The 26,391-nt window shown below is 49.4% G+C and overlaps 1 protein-coding gene across 1 annotated transcript in view; it reads right to left on the bottom strand.

Annotated features, from left to right (window-relative positions):
* The window catches only part of LOC144950353 (guanylate-binding protein 2-like), a 30,169-nt gene extending 4,014 nt beyond the window's left edge, over positions 1–26,155 (bottom strand). The window contains exons 1-5 of the mRNA XM_078880469.1: positions 25,927–26,155; positions 13,397–13,524; positions 6,828–6,937; positions 2,778–3,033; positions 669–846 (exon numbers count right to left, since the gene is read on the bottom strand). Of these exons, the coding sequence (XP_078736595.1) occupies positions 669–846; positions 2,778–3,033; positions 6,828–6,937; positions 13,397–13,524; positions 25,927–26,155 (901 nt within the window). The remainder of the gene's footprint in view (positions 1–668; positions 847–2,777; positions 3,034–6,827; positions 6,938–13,396; positions 13,525–25,926) is intronic.
* Between the last annotated feature and the right edge of the window lie 236 nt (positions 26,156–26,391).

Raw genomic sequence — 26,391 nt, 5'->3', positions numbered from 1 at the left:
AGGGTAATGGTCACCAAGTGTGCCCAACAATGTCAACCCTGCGAGTACCAGTGGTTGTGCGATGAGAGAGGGAAGAGGGACCAGGCCATTTTCCAGCTTAGAGGCTCCAGGGTATGATTAGAAGTCAGGAGGGAGAGCTGACAAGGAAGTCATATGTCCTGAAAGAGGCCCCCCCTGCTTTGAGTATTTATAGTCTGTTCTCCTGTAACGTCGGGTGTGTTCATAACACAAATTGTAGAGAACGCAATGAATGTATTAAGGGGGAACACATTTTTCGGAGTGCGGATGCGGATGAGATATAACACGATTGAGTGAACAGAACTATGTCGCGCGAGTAGGAATAAGCGGTCGTAAGGCTGCCTCGGCATCGCATCACACAAGGCATTGGATATGCTGCTGGATGCTTCTAGATGCAACCCACGTGCCTCGGTCTTTGTTCAGCCTGTGTACGTATCTCACGTGTTATCGCAGACTGTGCTTTACGTTATATTATTTTTAATTTATGACAAAACAATTTTTCCACAACGCGATGTTCTTCAGGAACGCAACTACCACCGCGTTATAGGAGAACATGTGTTTTTAAGACACGCCACATGAGATCCGCAACATCTGAAGGCGCGCCGACCGTGAAGCGTTCACCTACATGCAGCCTACACAAGCGACCTTACTGTGGGTGGAGATGACTGTTCCGCAGACGTGCTTGACTTTGGCAGAATCCAAGATGTACTTAATTAAATTGTCGGCCACGCTGAGGAACTTTGGGTTGAGCCTGTCGTCCGGTAGCTCCTCAAGGTGCTCCAGGTGTTGTGCTTCAGCTGGCACTGGGAACACGAAACACTTTCGCTCCTGGAAAGAAAACAATGGTGAGAAACGTGAAGCTCCAGTCGGTGGCTTTTTGCCTCATTTGAATGGCAAAATTATAACACTACAGTGAATTAATTCCCCGCAAACAATCATGTAAAGGAAACAGGATGCTCATTCATCATTATATGTGCGTGTTAGACGTGTCTAAACCGAATTCCTACAAAAAATACAGTTTGAAGAATAGACAGCTACTTCGAAAAAATATTTAAATTCTGTGCATTGAAAATGTGTCTGTCTGACGTGTACAATTTTAAGTACTATATACCGATTATATTGAATTAAGTCAATAAGGGTGGCACAGTTCAATTAGGGTGACGCAATGGCAATGCTTTCGCTCCACAGTAAGAAAGGTCCGAGTTCGATTCCCGACTCGGGCAGCTTTATGTGTTGAGTTTGTATGTTAGGGGTGCCACGGTGGCGAGATATTAACTACCTCGTCTGGTATACAGGAGGTCGTGGGTTTGACCCTGACGCCTGTATATTTGGAGTTTGCATGTTCTCCCCGTGGTGGCATGGATTTTTTTCTCCGGGTCCTCCGGTTTTTCCATCCACATTTAGAAACATGCGTTTAGAACAGTGGTATTTGGCTGCTATAAATCTCCAATTAATTGAGCTATCATTTGTGAAAAATAAGAATACATGACTTTACCGAAAGAAATAAAGAGTATGGATTCTTGCAGTCACGAAAACTTCAAATCTAGATCTATCATATTCTTAGGTTTTTTCGGTAAAGTCACGTAGGTAAAACATCAAAATTAATGAAAATAAAATAAAATAAAAACAAAAATCACGACGTTTCGGAGGCAACACAAGTCTCCGTCATCAGGTGGGACCGTCACAGCCGAATTAGCTGCATCTATCATTTGTGGCCAGGTCGCTTCTGAAAAAGAGCTATATAGCTCAGTGGACCATACCTGGTCAAACAAAAATAGTTTCATGTTCTCTCCCTGTTCTGCATGGGTTTCCGTTAGGTTCTTCGGTTTCATCCCATAGCTAAAAGAAAACTCCGCACAATGTTGACTGGTGTTGCCCAAAATATCCAGATGCTGAAAAATTACCTCCAAATTACTCGATTGGGCTCACACAGTCGTAATATGCACCGAACTGTAAACACTCGGCAGGATCCTTCTGACAAATTTGCCTTGAGATTCATTGAGGCTTTCCTTGCTGAACCTGTTTTGCAACTGACTTGTCCAGACATAAATAACCACAGATTACTTACCAACACACGATTGGGGCTACAAGTAACTCCGTGATGTTTTTGCAAACCGGAAAAAGTGCACCCAGAACCGCGAATCGCCCCAACAATGTGTAATTTAACATGATCAATTTATTTCGGTTTGTTTACCCATGGAACCTGGGTCTCAACTCTTTTTCAGGAGGGCCCTGCCAGGTTTTCACAGGAGTGGGGCAATGTTGCCGCCGCTGCTGGATTGTAATCCCGAGTTAGTGATTTGCAGGAAATGTTTCAGCATTGGGAAGTTTGCCCGATATCCAGTTACAATGATATTGTGCATCTGCGGGAAGAAACCAGAGAAGCCAGAGGAAACCCTTGCAGAACAGGGGGAGAGAATATACAAGCTCCATACAGAAAGGTGCCCGAGTCAGGAATCGAACCCAGGGTCTTCCTGCTGTGAGGCAAGAGTGTTAGAGCTGCACCACCACGCCAAACGTGGGGGTTACGATCCTAAAAAATGGCGTGTTGGGCAAAACCACAGTCGCCAAATATATGAAATATAGGGTTGCGTTCCTGGGTTCGAAATCATCGACTGTAGAGTACAAGTGCACAGCGCACCACTTGCCACCCCCAGCCCCTCCCCCCGTGTTCCAGAAAACCGACCTCAACAAGTAAACCACATACGGCCCAATCGTGCGTTTGACAAAGTAGCGTTGGTCAAGGTGTGCGACCGCACCTTGAAGTAACCGCAGAGCATCTCCCGCTGCTCGTTGAACTCGCGGCAAGCCTTGGCTAGCCCCTTCTTGCGCATTTGCAGGCAGTGCTCCATGTAGTCGTCGGCCGTGCAGGGCCTGCCTCCCACCTCCAGGTGCAGCGTGAAGTCCCGCATGCACATCACCAGCGACGGGAAGTGTCGGTGAAAGTCCGAGCCGATGCGGTCATCCTTTTGGTGCTCCTTCGTTCTCACGTGGTCTGCTAGGTTCAATATGAAGCTACGACGTATTGCAGTCAAGGGTAAGACAACACAACATGCTCATTCAGGTAGTGTTTCTATGCTAATAGTTGTATGTCTGTGTGTGGGGAGCGGTAGTTATCGAGCTGCGCTACGAACCTGGCAACTCGAGTTTGATACCTGCTCACGGCCAACACCTGCGACAATTATCTGCACCGGTCCTGGGCCTCCTCCTCTAGGTCGACTCACTCTCAAATGAGTAACTGGTGCGGTGTGTAAACAACACCACTGGGCAGACAAAGGCGGTTGGGCGTGGTGCTGACCATCCACCCCCTCGTGTGCCGTGCCAGCCTTCATAGGTGCTTGCTAAAAGCACTTGCCCTAACAGTTAGTTTAGGCTATGGCTATATTGGGGGATCTTTGTCTTTCAACTCCTTTGTTCGGCAATGTTTTCACATTTGTCCTTTCCTTCACCAAGCCTTTGCAGTTTTAGATTCGCTCACACAGTCGTAATATGCCCCTTAACGTAAATAGTACCACATCTTATATTGCTAGTGATTTCATCATTTGACCTTGATTGTTAGTTACCAGATTACAATCTCGAACATCTGCACCAATTGAAGATTTTTATTTATTTTTATTATGAGTATAATTTTATTTTAAATTTCGGCTGGAATCGTTTTGAATGCATGCGTGCAAACATGGTGCAGAAAGATGCACACGGCCCATGCGCACGTACACATGTGCATTCGGACAAAGTCGAAAGTGATTTACTGCCAATTGAGCATTGAAGCGGTACCCATTTTCGATTTACAACCCTGAGTCAGTGGTGGGTATTCCACAATCCTATGGCGGGGGCAAGTATATTTAGAGGACAACTATCGTTGACTTCTGCACAAAATAGTATATAGTAGTAGGTTTTTACCCTTTTAAACTGGTACAAAACTGACACCTTTATTCAAGGCATCATGTTTGCAAAGGTGTCAGTTTTGTACCAGTTTAAAAGGGTAAAAACCTACTACTATATTTTGCCACTGGTAAAAGAGATCTCATAAAATAGTATATATTTTGACACGGAGGCTTTCACGGCCAATATTATTTGTAATAAAGGTGTTTTGGGTTAGATCACGTATATATACTTTCTGGTAAAATCGCCCGATGATGCCGGATGTAATTACCAGCAAAACGTCGTACTCAAATTGTGAATGTTGTGGATGTACTCTCTAACACAGCATTGGGCTGAAGTAGTAACTAGTTGGCACGTTTTTTTACGTGACAAACCTTACTGGTTTGCGGTGTCGAGTGGTGTCGAGTTAACAACACATTTATATGGAGAAATTTGAGACTGACGCCATCCAGACTGCCACTCTACGCCCGACCTTATGGAAGAGGTACGTAGATGACACTTTTGTCATCTGGCCACATGGCCGGCCTGCTCTAGACCAATTTCTCGACCACATCAATTCCATACACCCAGCCATCAGATTCACCATGGAAGTCGAAAAAGATGGCAAGCTACCCTTTTTGGATGTCCTAATTAAAAGGAGACCTGATGGTCCAATGAGCCACTCTATCTACAGGAAAGCCACCCCTACAGATGCTTACCTAAAACCGGATTCCCACCACCATCCATCCCAGAAGAATTCCCTCATCAAGACTTTATACCATAGAGCCCAATGCATATCCGACCAGGAACACATTGCCAGTGAACTCAAACACGTACGCCAAGCTCTTAAGGCTAATGGTTACTCCGACTACACAATCCGCAAAGCCATCACTCCAACCATTAAGAAGGATCTTGTTGAGGAGCCTTTCAAGACCATCACCTTACCCTACATTGCTGGGGTCACAAAAAAGATCTCCAAAATCCTGATAAAACACAAGATCCAGGTCAGATTCAACACAGTACATAAAATCCGTGATCTGGTCCCGTCTGTAAAAGATGTGGTTCCAGACATACAGTACCCTGGCGTCTACAAATTAAGTTGCCTCTGTGGTAGCAGTTACATTGGAGAAACCAAACGACATGTCTCAGACTGCATCAGTGAACATAAAGCAGACTTGAAACACGGTAGGACAAACACCTCAGCCGTAGCAGATCACTGTTACAATTCAGTGGGCTCACATGATATTGACTTCTCCAAGACAGAGGTGCTCTGCAAGCCATCTGGCTACCATGAGAGATTCGTTCATGAGGCGATCCACATATACAAACACAGAGACAATTTCAACCGAGAAGATGGATTCTGGCTTAGCAATCATTGGAAGTACATAATAAACCATTTCGGATCTTAACTGATTGTGTTCACGTTTACGGTGACTTTCAGACCGCGTTCCACTCACTGGCGTTGTATTCTCCGCAGGGAATGGATTCTTTGCTCCGCTGCAAGTTTCCTTCTGCTACTCTCCTATTGACATATTTCTTTGCTTCCTCTTAGTATCTTTCACACGACGGTCAATGGTACAGTGTATAATAACAAATAGTATAACATTTATATGTTTAATACAATGTACAAAGTAATATATAGTATCGTAATTGTATAGTGAATATACAGCAGTGTGATATACATTAGGGTGGGTAGAATAATACATAGTGTAATATTACAATGTATAAGGTATAGGGTGGTTTATAGCAATACAGTATATAATTTAATGTTGGGTTTGTCTATGGCAGTATATAGTACGGTGTAGACTCGTGTGATGTAAGAGAATAAAGTTTAGATGGAAGCATATTATATTTTTTACGACGTACAATTGTAATGTATTACTTACTGTTAGTAACTCAGCTTATTGTAGATTATATTTAGTATACTGATGATACTATGTAGTTTATTCTTTAGTTGTTTATGTGGTGGTTTTAGTTACTGCAGCTACATACTATTAACACTCCTTCGCTTACACTGAGATCTCTTTTACCAGTGGCAAAATATAGTAGTAGGTTTTTACCCTTTAAACTGGTACAAAACTGACACCTTTATTCAAGGCATCATGTTTGCAATAACCAAAACACAAGTAGTCAAAAAAGCGAACAAAAAGAGGCAATTATTATCATTATCAGAGTTGCTTCTTTTTGTTTGCTTTTTTGACTATTTGTGTTGTGGTTATTGCAAACATGATGCCTTGAATAAAGGTGTCAGTTTTGTACCAGTTTAAAAGGGTAAAAACCTACTACTATACTCCTTCCCTTTATTAATGCTACCCCTATCCCCTCCCTTTGATGCTGCTAATCCTGCATAATGCACGGGCATAAGTAGTACTAATCACATACCTGCATTTCCCATAAATATGCTAAATTCCTCTTGATATGCAAATTATTTTGTCAAGGCGCCCTTTCCCCCCCTTCCAACCCAGCTTAAATATATGCTCCAAGCATGGTGCTGTTTCATTCAGACGCTGTCGCCTCGACAGACCTGGTTTTCACCTGAGGACGGCTGCCTGCGTTGTGGCCGAAATGTCGTGAGAATTATTTTATTATGTTTTATTTTTATTATTTTATTACTTCCCTTCTACGTGACTTTACCGAAAGAACCAAGAAGATGAATCCCTGCAGTCACGAAAGCTTTAAATCGAAATTTAACACATTTATATTTACGCGATCTAACACTAAAAACCTTTATTGTGAATAGTATGTATTTTATCAACCCTGGAAGGATGACCAGAGGAATTAACCCACAGCCACGATTTGGTACCCGCAACCTTTTAATTGCGAGCCTCAAGCTCTACAACTGAGCGACCTGGCCAGTCACTTTGCATGCACATGAATGTGCACTCGTAGGGCGTGTAAACACGCGTAAATGTGTGTACGTAAAAAAGTGTTTCTACTGCCGAGGATACTGCAGCTGCTCCATGCCTTCCTTGTCGAGCGTGCCCTTCGTGTTAAACAACAGCGTGGAGCTCAGCAGCATGGCCAGCACAAACAGCCATGTGTCATGCTCACTGCCCGACTGCAAAAAAACAAAAACACAAAACAATCACGTTTTTGCCAAATACATCTGTTGTATCATCCAGTTCATTCAATCAGGCCGTTAATATTCATCACATAAATGGATACTGTATATGTTACATGCGTACTGTTTGTACGCGTGTCATTAAGGGTTTTCTTTGTGTACCACCTCAAGGGATTATCCAGATGAAATATTGTAATTCATAAATAAAATACAAGTTATACAGGGTGTCCGTCAATGTATCACCCATTATTAAAGAATTATCACGAGTCAGCATGTTGACCCACCTGGTTCAATGATGACGTTAAATGAAACAAAACGTTCGAGTGACCTTCAACAGCAAACAACGGAAACATCAATCACAGCCGAGACGTTTGCGGAGACCTGGCACTCTCTCCAATCTCGCCGTGCCGTGCTTCTTCGACATCACGAATGTGTGGTGGTGATGTTGGAACGCGCGCACACTGAACCTGGGTGAATCACAGTACTTACCGGTGCGGGGTGGTTGTGTTATCGCTGACCAGGGCCCCTCTTGAGGGGAGGGGGCTGTGGGGTGTGTGTGATCCCACAGAAACCCGCCCCTCAGTGAGGAATTGTATAAAAGGCGGGACCCTGAGAGCAGAGAGGCATAATCAACGATTTTTGGGTTTAGATCGCGTTATTTATAAATGTGTCGTAACCCTCCACCACCCGACACGGCCAATCAGTAAAAAAAGTGTCACGTTGACAAAAGACAAATAGTTCACTGCTTTAGCCCACCGGTGTGTTGAAGCGTGAAACCACAACATTTACAATTTGAGTACGACGTTTCGCTGGTAATTGCATCCAGCATCATCGGGCAATTCGCCAGAATGGTGAGGCTCTGCTGTGTCTCCCGTTCTTATATAAAGCAGCAGCAGGGTGACGTCATCATTAACTCATTAACTCATCAGGTGCAAAGATTTGAGGGGGGGGGGTTATTGTAATTATATACTTGATTAGTAATAAGGCTATTGTTACGATGCGAGTTGTAGATTAGTAATCATTTGGAATGTGTTCTATTGTGATTATGCTACATTAATAATCAGTTAGTGCTTGTTTCCCTTATAAGGAATTGTAATGCATCTTATTTAATAATACGCTTCCAGGCCGCACTAAGCCTGTAGCTGTCTGAGCGATTAAAGTTATTTCTGTTTCTCTCAATCTCAATGGATTCTCTAATTAGTCTTTGCCAGTAGTAACTAGTTTTACACAACACTTCAACGTTGTCAAAATCAATTGAGTGTCCCTGTTGGCAAGCATGTTCTGCCACTGCCGACAGTTGTGTTTGCGATAGTTTAATATTTCTCTGGTGTTCTTTTAGTCTTACACTAACGTTACGCCCTGTCTGTCCAATATAGCATCTGCCACATACACAATTAATCCGATATACACCTTCTGTTGATAATTTAGGTAATTCGTCTTTAGTGCACGTTACTAGTTGTTGAATTTTTGAATTTTGTGTACTGTACTGTACACACTGTACACAAAATTCAACAACTAGTAACGTGCACTAAAGACGAATTACCTAAATTATCAACAGAAGGTGTATATCGGATTAATTGTGTATGTGGCAGATGCTATATTGGACAGACAGGGCGTAACGTTAGTGTAAGACTAAAAGAACACCAGAGAAATATTAAACTATCGCAAACACAACTGTCGGCAGTGGCAGAACATGCTTGCCAACAGGGACACTCAATTGATTTTGACAACGTTGAAGTGTTGTGTAAAACTAGTTACTACTGGCAAAGACTAATTAGAGAATCCATTGAGATTGAGAGAAACAGAAATAACTTTAATCGCTCAGACAGCTACAGGCTTAGTGCGGCCTGGAAGCGTATTATTAAATAAGATGCATTACAATTCCTTATAAGGGAAACAAGCACTAACTGATTATTAATGTAGCATAATCACAATAGAACACATTCCAAATGATTACTAATCTACAACTCGCATCGTAACAATAGCCTTATTACTAATCAAGTATATAATTACAATAACCCCCCCCCCCCTCAAATCTTTGCACCTGATGAGTTAATGAGTTAATGATGACGTCACCCTGCTGCTGCTCTATATAAGAACGGGAGACACAGCAGAGCCTCACCATTCTGGCGAATTGCCCGATGATGCTGGATGCAATTACCAGCGAAACGTCGTACTCAAATTGTAAATGTTGTGGTTTCACGCTTCAACACACCGGTGGGCTAAAGCAGTGAACTATTTGTCTTTTGTCAACGTGACACTTTTTTTTTTTACTGATTGGCCGTGTCGGGTGGTGGAGGGTTACGACACATTTATAAATAACGCGATCTAAACCCAAAAATCGTTGATTATGAACAATATTGGTCGCGAAAGCCTAAGTGTTAAGCAGAGAGGCAGTTCAATCAAGCCAAAGACGAAGAACCAGCTGAAGACTGAAGTCCAGCTAGATAGACCCTGGGACTCCTCTGACCCGCTGCCCTTCTAAGGGCTTGGCAGAGCAAGCCAGTGGTACGACCCCAGAGCCGCGAAGGCCGATGTCCTTTTCAGGGCCAGATTCGTGTGGCTGGTGGTCGAGAACTGTGCCGAAGCTGGGCCAGGTCAGTTAGTCTCCTTGAGAGGAAGATCGTAGAATTGAGGGAAGTCGAGGAGTTAACGTGGGGTGTTAATTTTGGGAAATACTTCCCTCCATAGAACGGGTGGAGAGGCCATTACCTCTTCAAGTGTGAGCTGTCAAGTTGAGATTAATAAATACGTGTTGCCTCAAGTCAACCGTCTCTGTCATCATACAAGGCCACTACAAATGAAAAGGTGCGGGTGTAGAAAGAGGATGTAGATGAGGGACGAAACGCGGATTATTAAATATCTTGACTCCCAATCACGCGGTGTGTCACCGAATTGCCCTGGCTCTAACTGCTCTCTAGTTATGATTCTTTAACGAGAATGTTAGGTTTACGACTGAGCACTCTGCACCTCCAATTAGCAAGGCTGGCTACGTACAGTGGCGAAATAAGTTCAACATATATGTATATACATGAGCGACTGGCATTATCTTCTTGGTTCTTTCGGTAAAGTCACGTAGAATGGAAATAATAAAATAATAAAAATAAAACATAATAAAACAATTCTCACGACGTTTCGGCCACAACGTAAGCAGCCGTCCTCAGGTGAAGAACAGGTCTGTCGAGAAGACAGAGTCTGAATGACACACCCCTGGCTTGGAGCGTCTATTTAAGCTGGGTTGGAGGGGGAGAGAGCGCCTTGACAAAATAATTTGCATATCAAGAGGAATTTAGCATATTTGTAATGCGGGCGTAAAGGGCTTGGCGGATGTGACGTCATGTGGGGAGGAGTCAGGGTCACGTGAGAGGGAGATGGTATAGCGGTGAGACAGGAAGAGATCGGGGCAGTCGGGCGAGGGAAGAGTGGAGACCGCGTTGGGTGGTCGCCGTGCCCTCAGCCTGGCGGCTGAGGGGCTCGGTGACAGCGCCAGCCAGCGGGATGGAAGAGAGTTGGTTGGAGACTGGACGAGGGTGAGGCCAGAGAGGGCGAAAGCTGGGAGCAGCGACAGCAGCCGGAGAGGCTGCGTGTGGGAGACAGCAGCGAGGCTGCTAGGGGCTACAGCAGCCGGGGGCTGCAGAGCAAGAGGGCTACGGGAGCGACAGCAGCCGGAGGGGCTGCGTGTGGGAGACAGCAGCGAGGCTGCTAGGGGCTACAGCAGCCGGGGGCTGCAGAGCAAGAGGGCTACGGGAGCGACAGCAGCCGGAGGGGCTGCGTGTGGGGGAACAGCAGCAAGGCTGCTAAGGAGCTACGGGAGCGACGGAGACCAACAGCGGGGCTGTTGGCGGTGACGGGAGCGACAGCGAAGTCGGCACCGTGTGGAAGGAGCCAGATAAAGGACAGCCGTGTGGGAAACAGAAACGAACCCGAATAAAGGACACCAGACCAGATACTGTGGTCGAGTCCATTTATTACATATTTATGGGAAATGCAGATATGCGATTAGTACTACTTGTGAAATGCGTAGGAGGTGGGCGGGGGGTTTAAAGTCATATTATGCCCGTGCATTATGCAGGATTAGCAGCATCAAAGGGAGGGGATAGGTGAAGGATCCTGTTGAGGAGCCTTTCAAAACCATCACCTGACGCTACATTGCTGGGGTCACAAGAAAGATCTCCAAAATCCTGATAAAACACAAGATCCAGGTCCGATTCAACACAGTACATAAAATCCGTGATCTGGTCCCGTCTGTAAAAGATATGGTTCCAGACATACAGTACCCTGGCGTCTACAAACTAAGTTGCCTCTGTGGTAGCAGTTACATTGGAGAAACCAAACGACATGTCTCGGACCGCATCCGTGAACATAAAGCAGACTTGAAACACGGTAGGACAAACACCTCAGCCGTGGCAGATCCCTGTTACAATTCAGTGGGCTCACATGATATTGACTTCTCCAAGACAGAGGTTCTCTGCAAGCCATCTGGCTACCATGAGAGATTCGTTCATGAGGCGATCCACATATACAAACACAGAGACAATTTCAACCGAGAAGATGGATTCTGGCTCAGCAATCATTGGAAGGACGTAATAAACCATTTCGGATCTTAACTGATTGTGTTCACGTTTACGGTGACTTTCAGACCGCAGTCAACTCACTGGCATTGACTATATATCTTGTATTCTCCGCAGGGAATGGATTATTTGCTCCGCTGCAAGTCTCCTTTCACCACTCTCCCATTGACATATTTCGTTGCTTCCTCTTAGTGTGTTTCACGCGACGGTCAATGGTATAGTGTATAGCGGATTGTATAATACTAATTAGTATAAAATTGTAATGTTTTATACAATGTATAAGGTAATGTCGTAATTGTATAGTGCATATACAGCCGTGTGATATACAGTAGGGTGGGTAGAATAATACATAGTGTAATATTACAATGTATAAGGTATAGGGTGGTGTATAGCAATACAGTATATAATTTAATGTTGGGTTTGTCTATGGCAGTATATAGTACGGGGTATACCCGTGTGATGTAAGAGAATAAAGTTTAGCTGGAAGCATATTATAATTTTTTGCGACTTAGAATTGTAATGTATTACTTACTGTTAGTAGCTCAGCTTGTTGAAGAGTGTATTTAGTATACTGATGATACTATGTAGTTTATACTTTAGTTGTTTACGTGGTGGTTTAGTTCCTGCAGCTACATACTATTAACATTCTTAATTTTGGAGCTTTCGTGACTGCAGGAATTATTCTTTGGTTCTTTCGGTAAAGTCACGTATAAAGATAAAATAATAAATTAAATAATAGCATAATACGACGTTTCGATTGCAACACAAGCAATCATCATCAGGTATAAAAGAAATAGCAACACAAATCTAACCAGAAAACTATAGACAGACATTTAAGCAGACAGATATCACAAAGATACACAGAGAGAGAACACGTATCCGCACAAAGAGAGAGGTCGTCTCTGTGACGAGGCCTTAAATATAGAGAGGGGGCGGGGGCGGAGAGAGGGAAGGGGCAGGGAAAAAATTAGCATGTCAATGAGTGGACGACGACGTGGTACGGTACGCAAGCTTGAAAATTAGGAGAAAGATTAAAATTAGGAGAAAGACTATTAACATTCCTTCCCTTTATTAATGCTACCCCCTATCCCCTCCCTTTGATTCTGCAAATCCTGCATAATGCACGGGCATAATATGACTTTAAACCCCCCGCCCACCTCCTACGCATTTCACAAGTAGTACTAATCGCGTATCTGCATTTCCCATAAATATGCTAAATTCCTCTTGATATGCAAATTATTTTGTCAAGGCGCTCTCCCCCCCTCCATCCCAGCTTAAATAGACGCTCCAAGCCTGGAGTGTGTCATTCAGACTCTGTCTTCTCGACAGACCTGTTCTTCACCTGAGGACGGCTGCTTGCATTGTGGCCAAAACGTCGTGATAATTATTTTATTGTGTTTTATTTTTATTATTTTATTATTTCCATTCTACGTTACTTTACCGAAAGAACCAAGAAGATGAATCCCTGCAGTCACGAAAGCTTTAAATCGAGACTTGCATTATGTCACATCTCAGACAATCAAAGGGAAGCCCCAGTGGCAGCTGTCCCTGTGCAGCACGAGGTGACTCGTTAGTCTGCCACCAGGGGAGGGGGGCGATGATTGCTGCTTTGTGTAATCTCAATCGAGTCATTTGTGGGTAGTTTTTCTAATTTGGCAAAAATCAGACCGTGACGCCGCCACAAAATGGCTGACTCGTTTCAAATGATGCCAGGGAATCTTTCACGTCCACTAGGAGGCACGTGGCATACATCAGCACGGTAATTTTACCCACCATAATATTGCAAGCCGCTGCGATAAGCGGCGAACGCGCTACCACTGCGCCGTGAGGAACGACGCCCTCGGCTACGCGCTGTACGCATAGGGAGTGAGAATGCGTTGCTCACGCTGTGGATGTCTCCCTGGCCCTCGGTGTCGAGCAGCAGGAGGCACTTCTCTTGGTCCCGTGGGTGTGGCCGTAACCAGACCCAGATGCCCTTTGTGTGAGCCTCCACCGTGCTCCCCAGGGGAAACGCTGGCATTGTAGAGACAAGGGATTCGAGGGGACACACAATCCCGCACTTGTGTAAATGCCACAGAAACACTCCTCCTCGACATAGAAAAAATCAGCACGCTCCTATAATCCACCGCTCATTCACTCTGCTCACTCGCTCACCGGTGGCCAGTCACCTCCTGGACATCTGTGAAAAAGAGCTCATCGGATTCCTCCAGTATAAATAGATATTCTGATTCTATAACTCTTCTGTCGCTACTTCCACGCTTACGTCACTCACGGATTCCTCCACCCATGTTGAGGACTTGGTGTATCAGACTGTGCTGTGTTTCATCCATACTGTTCAACCACCACGCTGCAGGTCACAACAACACAACCACACACTCGGTCACTCAACACACTGCAGGTCACACGTAACATGTTTCTTTCTGCTTCTTCCCTCGCCCTGCTCCACTTTGGAAATCGTTCCCATCGTATCTTTTCGCCAAGCTCTTTTAATAATAACCCGCCTCAATTGAAGAAATGTGGTCCACTTATCTCTTACGACTCTTATCTCTTACGTTAACAGCGCTGTTTATTGCTGGTCGTATGACGTGTCGGGCGTTTAGGTGCGTGCTCAGAAACTATGTTTAACAGACAAAGGGGTAATGTGGGAGAGTCATGCTTGTGTAATGCGGGCGTAAACGGCCTCGCGGATATGACGTCACGGGGGGAGGGGTTAGGTCACGTGAGAGAGAGGGGTAAGGTCTTAAGGGAGAGAACCGGAAGAGACGGGAGGAGAGTTTGGGAGTAGACAGAGAGTGAGGCCACACAGGGCGGAGAGTGGAGAGTGGCGAGATCGCCACACGGAGAGATTCGGCACCGTCGGCCAGCGGTGACCGAGCATGGAGGAACGGGGAGCAGCAGTGGAGCTGCAGTGAGAGCAGCCGGAGGACTGCACAAGGGAACCTGCAGCGGAGCTGCATCGGAGTGGAGAAAGGCTACGGGAGCGACGGCAGCTGTCGAGCTGCCAAGCGGGGAGGCTCTGAGCGAGGGCCGTGTGGGACAAGTGTAAAGAACCCAATAAAGGACAACGGAGACAGACACAGTGAAAGAGTCCTTTATTACACTTGTGACACACACGTGACACAGACATGCACATGCGTGACACGCACGTGGACTATTCTTGTTCGTGTGGGCAAATTGGTCCACGTTCAGCTGACTCACACAAGTGCGGGAGAGCACGTGCTTGTCACTGTGGAGATACATGGGTGCCGTCACTGTGGAGATCGACAGGTGACATCAATGTGGATATCGACAGGTGACGTGACTGGATATCGACAGGTGACGTCACTGTGAAGATCGACAGGTGACGTCACTGTGGAGATCGACAGGTGACGTCACTGTGAAGATCGACAGGTGACGTCACTATGGAGATCAACAGGTGACGTCAGTGTGGAGATCGACAGGTGACGTCACTGTGGAGATCGACAGGTGACGTCGCTGTGGATATCGACAGGTGACATCACTGGATATCGACAGGTGACGTCACTGTGAAGACCGACAGGTGACGTCACTGTGTAGATCGACAGGTGACGTCGCTGTGGAGATTGACAGGTGATGTCACTGGAGATCGACAGGTGATGTCACCTTAGAGATCGACAGGTGACATCACTGTGTAGATCGACAGGTGACGTCACTGTGTAGATCGACAGGTGACGTCGCTGTGGAAATCGACAAGTGACGTCACTGTGGAGATCGACAGGTGATGTCAATGTGGAGATCGACAGGTGACGTCGCTGTGGAGATCGACAGGTGACGTCACTGTGGATATCGACAAGGACGTCACTGTGGAGATCGACAGGTGACGTCACTGTGGAGATCAACAGGTGACGTTGCTGTAGAGATCGACAGGTGACGTCGCTGTGGAGATCGACAGGTGACGTCACTGTGTAGATCGACAGGTGACATCACTGTGGAGATCGAGAGGTGACGTCACTATGGAGATCGACAGGTGATGTCACTGCGGAGATCGACAGGTGACGTCGCTGCGGATATCGACAGGTGACATCACTGGATATCGACAGGTGACATCACTGTGAAGACGGACAGGTGACGTCACTGTGGAGATCAACAGGTGACGTCGCTGTGTAGATCGACAGGTGACCTCACTGTGGAGATCGACAGGTGACATCACTGTGTAGATCGACAGGTGACGTCACTGTGGAAATCGAAAGGTGACGTCACTATGGAGATCGACAGGTGACGTCACTATGGAGATCAACAGGTGACGTCACTGTGGAGATCGACAGGTGACGTCGCTGTGGAGATCGACAGGTGACGTCCCTGTGGAGATCGACAGGTGACGTCACTGTGGATATCGACAGGGGACGTCACTGTGGAGATCAACAGGTGACGTCGCTGTGGAGATCGATAGGTGACGTCGCTGTGGAGATCGACAGGTGACGTCACTGTGTAGATCGACAGGTGACATCACTGTGGAGATCGACAGGTGACGTCACTGTGGAGATCGAGAGGTGACGTCACTATGGAGATCGACAGGTGACGTCACTATGGAGATCGACAGGTGATGTCATTGCGGAGATCGACAGGTGACGTCGCTGCGGATATCGACAGGTGACATAACTGGATATCGACAGGTGACGTCACTGTGAAGACCGACAGGTGACGTCACTGTGGAGACCGACAGGTGACGTCACTGTGGAGATCAACAGGTGACGTCGCTGTGTAGATCGACAGGTGACCTCACTGCGTGGATCGACAGGTGACGTCACTGTGGAGATCGACAGGTGACGTCGCTGTGGATATCGACAGGTGACATCACTGGATATCGACAGGTGACGTCACTGTGAAGACCGACAGGTGACGTCACTGTGTAGATCGACAGGTGACGTCGCTGTGGAGATTGACAGGTGACGTCACTGGAGATCGACAGGTGATGTCACCTTAGAGATCGACAGGTGACATCACTGTGTAGATCGAAAGGTGACGTCACTGTGTAGATCGACAGGTGACGTCGCTGTGGAGATCGACAGGTGACGTCGCTGTGGAGATCGACAGGTGACGTCACTGTGGATATCGACAAGGACGTCACTGTGGAGATCGACAGGTGACGTCACTGTGGAGATCAACAGGTGACGTTGCTGTGGAGATCGACAGGTGACGTCGCTGTGGAGATCGACAGGTGACGTCACTGTGTAGATCGACAGGTGACATCACTGAGGAGATCGAGAGGTGACGTCACTATGGAGATCGACAGGTGATGTCACTGCGGAGATCGACAGGTGACGTCACTGCGGATATCGACAGGTGACATTACTGGATATCGACAGGTGACGTCACTGTGAAGACCGACAGGTGACGTCACTGTGGAGATCAACAGGTGACGTCGCTGTGTAGATCGACAGGTGACCTCACTGTGGAGATCGACAGGTGACATCACTGTGTAGATCGACAGGTGACGTCACTGTGGAGATCGAAAGGTGACGTCACTATGGAGATCGACAGGTGACGTCACTATGGAGATCAACAGGTGACGTCACTGTGGAGATCGACAGGTGACGTCGCTGTGGAGATCGACAGGTGACGTCGCTGTGGAGATCGACAGGTGACGTCACTGTGTAGATCGAAAGGTGACGTCACTGTGGAGATCAACAGGTGACGTCGCTGTGGAGATCGACAGGTGACGTCACTGTGTAGATCGAAAGGTGACGTCGCTGTGGAGATCGACAGGTGACGTCACTGTGGATATCGACAGTGGACGTCACTGTGGAGATCGAAAGGTGACGTCACTGTGGAGATCAACAGGTGACGTCGCTGTGGAGATCGATAGGTGACGTCGCTGTGGAGATCGACAGGTGACGTCACTGTGGAGATCGAGAGGTGACGTCACTATGGAGATCGACAGGTGACGTCACTGTGGAGATCGACAGGTATCGTCACTGTGGAGATCGAGAGGTGACGTCACTGTGGAGATCGACAGGTGACGTCACTGTGTAGATCGACAGGTGACGTCACTGCGGAGATTGACAGGTGACGTCGCTGCGGAGATCGACAGGTGACGTCTCTGCGGAGATCGACAGGTGACGTCGCTGTGTAGATCGACAGGTGACGTCGCTGCGGAGATCAATAGGTGATGTCACTGCGGAGATCGACAGGTGACGTCGCTGCGGAGATCGACAGGTGATGTCGCTGCGGAGATCGACAGGTGACGTCGCTGCGGAGATCGACAGGTGACGTCGCTGCGGAGATCGGCAGGTGACGTCGCTGTGGAGATCGACAGGTGAAGTCGCTGCGGAGATCGACAGGTGACGTCGCTGTGGAGATCGACAGGTGACGTCGCTCTGGAGATCGACAAGTGACGTCGCTCTGGACATCGACAGGTGACGTCACTGCGGAGATCGACAGGTGACGTCGCTGTGGAGATGGACAGGTGACGTCGCTGTTGCAATCGAAAGGTGATGTCGCTCTGGACATCGACAGGTGACGTCGCTGTGAAGATCGGCAGGTGACGTCGCTGTGTAGATCGACAGGTGACGTCACTGTGGAGATCTACAGGTGACGTCACTGTGGAGATCGACAGGTGATGGCACTGTGTAGATCGACAGGTGACGTCACTGTGGAGATCGGCAGGTGACGTCGCTGTGAAGATCGGCAGGTGACGTCACTGTGGAGATCGACAGGTGACGTCGCTGCGTAGATCGACAGGTGACGTCGCTGCGTAGATCGACAGGTGACGTCGCTGCGTAGATCGACAGGTGACGTCTCTGCGAAAATCGACAGGTGACATCGCTGCGAAGATCGACAGGTGACGTCGCTGCGGAGATCGACAGGTGACGTCACTGCAGAGATCGACAGGTGACGTCGCTGTGGAGATCGAAAGGTGACGTAACTATGGAGATCGACAGGTGACGTCACTATGGAGATCAACAGGTGACGTCACTGTGGAGATCGACAGGTGACATCGCTGTGGAGATCGACAGGTGACGTCGCTGTGGAGATCGACAGGTGACGTCACTGTGGATATCGACAGGGGACGTCACTGTGGAGATCGAAAGGTGACGTCACTGTGGAGATCAACAGGTGACGTCGCTGTGGAGATCGATAGGTGACGTCGCTGTGGAGATCGACAGGTGACGTCACTGTGGAGATCGAGAGGTGACGTCGCTATGGAGATCGACAGGTGACGTCACTGTGGAGTTCGACATGTGACGTCACTGTGTAGATCGACAGGTGACGTCACTGCGGAGATCGACAGGTGACGTCGCTGCGGAGATCGACAGGTGACGTCTCTGGGGAGATCGACAGGTGACGTCGCTGTGTAGATCGACAGGTGACGTCGCTGCGGAGATCAATAGGTGATGTCACTGCGGAGATCGACAGGTGACGTCGCTGCGGAGATCGACAGGTGACGTCGCTGTGGAGATCGACAGGTGAAGTCGCTGCGGAGATCGACAGGTGACGTCGCTGTGGAGATCGACAGGTGACGTCGCTCTGGAGATCGACAGGTGACGTCGCTCTGGACATCGACAGGTGACGTCACTGCGGAGATCGACAGGTGACGTCGCTGTGGAGATGGACAGGTGACGTCGCTGTTGCAATCGAAAGGTGATGTCGCTCTGGACATCGACAGGTGACGTCGCTGTGAAGATCGGCAGGTGACGTCGCTGTGTAGATCGACAGGTGACGTCACTGTGGAGATCGACAGGTGACGTCACTGTGGAGATCGACAGGTGATGGCACTGTGTAGATCGACAGGTGACGTCACTGTGGAGATCGGCAGGTGACGTCGCTGTGAAGATCGGCAGGTGACGTCACTGTGGAGATCGACAGGTGACGTCGCTGCGTAGATCGACAGGTGACGTCGCTGCGTAGATCGACAGGTGACGTCGCTGCGTAGATCGACAGGTGACGTCTCTGCGAAGATCGACAGGTGACATCGCTGCGAAGATCGACAGGTGACGTCGCTGCGGAGATCGACAGGTGACGTCACTGCAGAGATCGACAGGTGACGTCGCTGCGTAGATCGACAGGTGACGTCGCTGTGTAGATCGACAGGTGACGTCGCTGCATAGATCGACAGGTGACGTCGCTGCGGAGATCGACAGGTGACGTCACTGTGGAGATCGACAGGTGATGTCGCTGCGGAGATCGACAGGTGACGTCAATGCGGAGATTGACAGGTGACGTCGCTGTGGATATCGACAGGTGACATCACTAGATATCGACAGGTGACGTCACTGTGAAGACCGACAGGTGACGTCACTGCGGAGATCGACAGGTGACGTCGCTGTGTAGATCGACAGGTGACGTCACTGTGTAGATCAACAGGTGACGTCACTGTGGAGATCGACAGGTGACGTCACTGTGGAGATCGACAGGTGACGTCACTGTGGAGATCGACAGGTGACGTCACTGTGGAGATCGACAGGTGATGTCACTATGGAGATCGACAGGTGACGTCGCTGTGGAGATCGACAGGTGACGTCGCTGTGGAGATCAACAGGTGACGTCACTATGGAGATCGACAGGTGACGTCACTGTCGAGATCGACAGGTGACGTCGCTTTGGAGATCGGCAGGTGACGTCGCTGCGGAGATCAATAGGTGATGTCACTGCGGAGATCGACAGGTGACGTCGCTGCGGAGATCGACAGGTGATGTCGCTGCGGAGATCGACAGGTGACGTCGCTGCGGAGATCGACAGGTGACGTCGCTGCGGAGATCGGCAGGTGACGTCGCTGTGGAGATCGACAGGTGAAGTCGCTGCGGAGATCGACAGGTGACGTCGCTGTGGAGATCGACAGGTGACGTCGCTCTGGAGATCGAAAAGTGACGTCGCTCTGGACATCGACAGGTGACGTCACTGCGGAGATCGACAGGTGACGTCGCTGTGGAGATGGACAGGTGACGTCGCTGTTGCAATCGAAAGGTGATGTCGCTCTGGACATCGACAGGTGACGTCGCTGTGAAGATCGGCAGGTGACGTCGCTGTGTAGATCGACAGGTGACGTCACTGTGGAGATCGACAGGTGACGTCACTGTGGAGATCGACAGGTGATGGCACTGTGTAGATCGACAGGTGACGTCACTGTGGAGATCGGCAGGTGACGTCGCTGTGAAGATCGGCAGGTGACGTCACTGTGGAGATCGACAGGTGACGTCGCTGCGTAGATCGACAGGTGACGTCGCTGCGTAGATCGACAGGTGATGTCTCTGCGAAGATCGACAGGTGACATCGCTGCGAAGATCGACAGGTGACGTCGCTGCGGAGATCGACAGGTGACGTCACTGCAGAGATCGACAGGTGACGTCGCTGCGTAGATCGACAGGTGACGTCGCTGTGTAGATCGACAGGTGACGTCGCTGCGTAGATCGACAGGTGACGTCGCTGCGGAGATCGACAGGTGACGTCACTGTGGAGATCGACAGGTGACGTCGCTGCGGAGATCGACAGGTGACGTCAATGCGGAGATTGACAGGTGACGTCGCTGTGGATATCGACAGGTGACATCACTAGATATAGACAAGTGACGTCACTGTGAAGACCGACAGGTGACGTCACTGCGGAGATCGACAGGTGACGTCGCTGTGTAGATCGACAGGTGACCTCACTGTGGAGATCGACAGGTGACGTCACTGTGTAGATCGACAGGTGACGTCACTGTGTAAATCAACAGGTGACGTCACTGTGGAGATCGACAGGTGACGTCACTGTGTAGATCAACAGGTGACGTCACTGTGGAGATCGACAGGTGACGTCACTGTGTAGATCAACAGGTGACCTCACTGCGGAGATCGACAGGTGACGTCACTGTGTAGATCAACAGGTGACGTCACTGTGGAGATCGACAGGTGACGTCACTGTGTAGATCGACAGGTGACGTCACTGTGGAGATCGACAGGTGATGTCACTATGGAGATCGACAGGTGACGTCGCTGTGGAGATCGACAGGTGACGTCGCTGTGGAGATCAACAGGTGACGTCACTGTCGAGATCGACAGGTGACGTCGCTTTGGAGATCGGCAGGTGACCTCACTGTGGAGATCGACAGGTGACGTCACTATGGAGATCGACAGGTGACGTCACTGTGGAGATCGACAGGTGACGTCACTGTGTAGATCAACAGGTGACGTCACTGCGGAGATCGACAAGTGACGTCACTGCGGAGATCGACAGCTGACGTCACTGCGGAGATCGACAGGTGACGTCGCCGTGGAGATCGACAGGTGACATCACTGCAGAGATCGAAAGGTGACGTCACTGCGGAGATCGACAGGTGATGTCACTGCGGAGATCGACAGGTGACGTCGCTGTGGAGATCGACAGGTGACGTCGCTGTGTAGATCGACAGGGGACGTCACTGTGGAGATTGACAGGTGACGTCGCTGTGTAGATCGACACGTGACGTCACTGTGGAGATCGACAGGTGACGTCGCTGTGGAGATCGACAGGTGACGTCGCTATGGAGATCGACAGTTGACGTCACTGTGTAGATCGACAGGTGACGTCACTATGGAGATCGACAGGTGACGTCGCTGCGGAGATCGACACATGACGTCAATGTGGAGATCGACAGGTGACGTCGCTGTGGATATCGACAGGTGACATCACCAGATATCGATAGGTGACGTCACTGTGAAGACCGACAGGTGACGTCACTGTGGAGATCGACAGGTGACGTCGCTGTGTAGATCGACAGGTGACCTCACTGTGTAGATCAACAGGTGACGTCACTGTGGAGATCGAAAGGTGACGTCGCTGTGGAGATCGACAGATGACGTCACTGTGGAGATCGACAGGTAACGTCACTATGGAGATCGACAGGTGACGTCGCTGTGGAGATCGACAGGTGACGTCGCTGTGGAGATCGACAGGTGACGTCGCTGTGTAGATCGACAGGTGACGTTGCTGTGGAGATCGACAGGTGACGTCGCTGTGAAGATCGACAGATGACGTCACTGTGGAGATCGAAAGGTGACGTCGCTGTGAAGATCGACAGGTGACGTCACTGTGTAGATCGACAGATGACGTCACTGTGAAGATCGACAGGTGACGTCACTGTGGAGATCGAAAGATGACGTTGCTGTGAAGATCGACAGGTGACCTCACTGTGAAGATCGACAGGTGACGTCACTGTGAAGATCGTGAGGTGACGTCACTGTGTAGATCGACAGATGACGTCACTGTGGAAATTGAAAGGTGACGTCACTGTGAAGATCGTCAGGTGACGTCACTGTGAAGATCGACAGGTGACGTCACTGTGTAGATCGACAGGTGACGTCACTGTGAAGATCGACAGGTGACGTCACTGTGAAGATCGACAGGTGACGTCACTGTGAAGATCGACAGGTGACGTCACTGTGGAGATCGACAGGTGACGTCACTATTGAAATCGACAGGTGACGTCACTTTGGAGATCGACAGGTGACGTCACTGCGGAGATTGACAAGTGACGTCACTGCGGAGATCGACAGGTGACGTCACTGCGGAGATCGACAGGTGACGTCACTGCGGAGATCGACAGGTGACGTCACTGCGGAGATCGACAGGTGACGTCACTGTGAAGATCGACAGGTGACGTCACTGTGAAGACCGACAGGTGACATCAAAGTGTAGATCGACAGGTGACGTCACTGCGGAGATCGACAGGTGACGTCACTGTGGTGATCGACAGGTGACGTCACTGTGAAGATCGACAGGTGACGTCACTGTGGAGATCGACAGGTGATGTCGCTGTGTAGATCGACAGGTGACGTCGCTGTGAAGATCGACAGGTGACGTCGCTGTAGAGATCGACAGGTGATGTCGCTGTGTAGATCGACAGGTGACGTCGCTGTGAAGATCGACAGGTGACGTCGCTGTGGAGATCGACAGGTGACGTCGCTGTGGAGATCGACAGGTGACATCGTTGTGGAGATCGACAGGTGACGTCGCTGTGAAGATCGACAGGTAACGTCACTGTGAAGATCGACAGGTGACGTGACTGGAGATCGACAGGTGACGTCGCTGTGAAGATCGACAGGTTACGTCGCTGTGGAGATCGACAGGTGACGTCGCTGTGGAGATCGAGAGGTGACGTCACTATGGAGATCGACAGGTAACGTCACTGTGAAGATCGACAGGTGACGTGACTGGATATCGACAGGTGACGTCGCTGTGTAGACCGACAAGTGACGTCGCTGTGGAGATCGACAGGTGACGTCGCTGTGTAGATTGGCAGGTGACGTCACTGTTGAGATTGGCAGGTGACGTCACTGTGGAGATTGGCAGGTGATGTCGCTGTGGATATCGACAGGTGGCGTCGCTGTGAAGACCGACAAGTGACGTCACTGTGAAGACCGACAAGTGATGTCACCTTAGAGATCCACGGGTGACGTCCCCGTGGATCTCCACGAGGGAGCTGTGGAGCCTTCCAGAGAATGCCAAAGGTTTGAAGTGTGCTTTGTATAAGATACGTAACTATCTTAAACATGACCACACATTACTCCTACAATCACAGCCACATTTTACTCTAAATAAATATAAAAAAACAACCTTACACAAAAATTTAAAGCAATAATAATAGAAGTAGCGTCTGATCATCATCAGTGGTTCTCCTGTGGCCAGAGTGCCCTCGATATTGAAATGTGGAACTTAGAAAGGTGGCCACCTGCCTTTACGGGCTACTAAGGAATCAGATCAAAGCACTGGGCCAGTAGCATCACCAAGATCCGGGTTCAAAACTGGATCGCAGCCTCCCATGGTTAAACAATGCTCTCAATTATAGGAAGTCGATTACATCAGCGCAGTCAGCGATGACCACATGAATATCATGGTATATTTGCTATTCCACTTATTTCGGAAAATTCCAACTGTGACATTTAAACGTTTCGTGTCGACGTGCATTGGCCGCCGCTTGCCTGGCAGATCAAGGGTGGGCCTCTCGTGCAGATGGTGACACGGATAAGTCGCCACATTCATTCCGAACCCTGCCTTAAGTAGGGCTATCACCTACAAGGTCAGCCTATTATATGTATCTTTCTGTGAGACAGTTTTGTTATCATGCAGTGCTCATGAAGATTGTGTGCAAAGCTATTGTCTTGTGCTCGTGAACGAAATGAATGTGCGGCCGTGTGTGGGATTTTCCACCAACGAATGGAGGACTGCGGGGCTTGCGTCACAGTGCCGGCCAAACCGGTTTGGGCAGCGGGACGATTCCACGCTCACCCTCGTATCAACCGTCGTGTTGCAGAGGCCACTCTTCCCAACCACTATACTGGCCCGCATAACACGCGGTGAGCGGTGTTAACATAATTAACAGATAAAAAAACCTGACCTAAGTACCTCCTCCCCGTAGCTGTCTCTCCACATTAATTGCTTCACACACCGAGCAGTCCGCACGGCCTTTGCACGTGACCGCCCACCTATTCGTCCCTCCAGCCAGCCAGCCAGCAAAACTCACCCTAGATGAACTCAGCATACTCACCCTGCACACACACTTACCCTGCACACTTACCCTGCACACACACAACACTCACCCTGTACACACACAACACTCACCCTGTACAAACACAACACACCCTGTACACACACTTACCCTGCACACACACAACACTCACCCTGTACACACACAACACTCGCCCTGTACACACACAACACTCACCCTGTACAAACACAACACACTCACCCTGTACACACACACTCACCATGTACACACACAGCACACTCACCCTGCACACACACAGCGCACTCACCATGCACACACACACAGCGCATTCACCCTGCACACCCACACAGCACACTCACCATGCACACACACAAAGCACACTCACCCTGCACACACACACAGCACACTCACCATGCACACACACACACAGCGCACTGACCCTGCACACACACACAGCACACTCATCATGCACACACACACAGCGCACTCACCCTGCACACACACACAGCACACACACCATGCACACACACACAGCGCACTCCCCCTGCACACACACAGCACACTCACCCTGCACACACACAGCAAACTCACCCTGCACACACACACACAGCGCACTCACCCTGCACACACACACAGCAGACTCACCCTACACACACACAGCGCACTCACCCTGCACACACACACAGCACACTCACCATGCACACACACACAGCGCACTCACACGGCACACACACACAGCACACTCACCCTGCACACACACACACAGCACACTCACCCTGCACACACACACAGCGCACTCACCCTGCACACACACACACCCTGCACACACACACACAGCAAACTCACCCTGCACACACACACACACAGCACACTCACCCTGCACACACACACAGCACACTCACCCTGCACACACACAGCACACACACACACACAACACACTCACCCTGCAAACACGCACACACGGCACACACCCTGCACACACACAGCACACTCACCCTGCACCGGGGTGCACGATCCGGCCCTGGTCCCCGCGAGTCTGTTCATCAGGAAGGACTTGCCCGTGCGGTACCGGCCCACGATGGCCACCACCACCACGGGCTTCGCGATCCTCGCAAGTGCCCGGGCCGTGTCTACCACCACGCAGAAGCGGCCCTGCTCATCCGTCACGAGCAGGGGCAGCGGCGCTGGGAACGCGGCCAGGGGACAGCGAGAGCTGCTCGCCATTGCCAGCGGAGGAAGGTGGCAGCAGCAGCACGGGGGTCACGCCGTGAGATGTGACTACGTGAGTCTCACCATGGGGGTCACTGCTGGGAAGTGAGCTGGTTTCACTTCGCAGTGACGCGCACATACCGTGACGCGCACCCACACCGTGACACACACACTCACAGTGACACCGACACCCAAAGTCACACCGTAATTAAGTTGGTTTTATACTCTTAGTTCTTTCGGTAAAGTCACGT

The sequence above is a fragment of the Lampetra fluviatilis genome, chromosome 57, assembly GCF_964198595.1.
Source record: "Lampetra fluviatilis chromosome 57, kcLamFluv1.1, whole genome shotgun sequence".
Classification (NCBI taxonomy): Eukaryota; Metazoa; Chordata; class Hyperoartia; order Petromyzontiformes; family Petromyzontidae; genus Lampetra; species Lampetra fluviatilis.
This window is presented reverse-complemented; position numbering and strand designations above follow the sequence as displayed.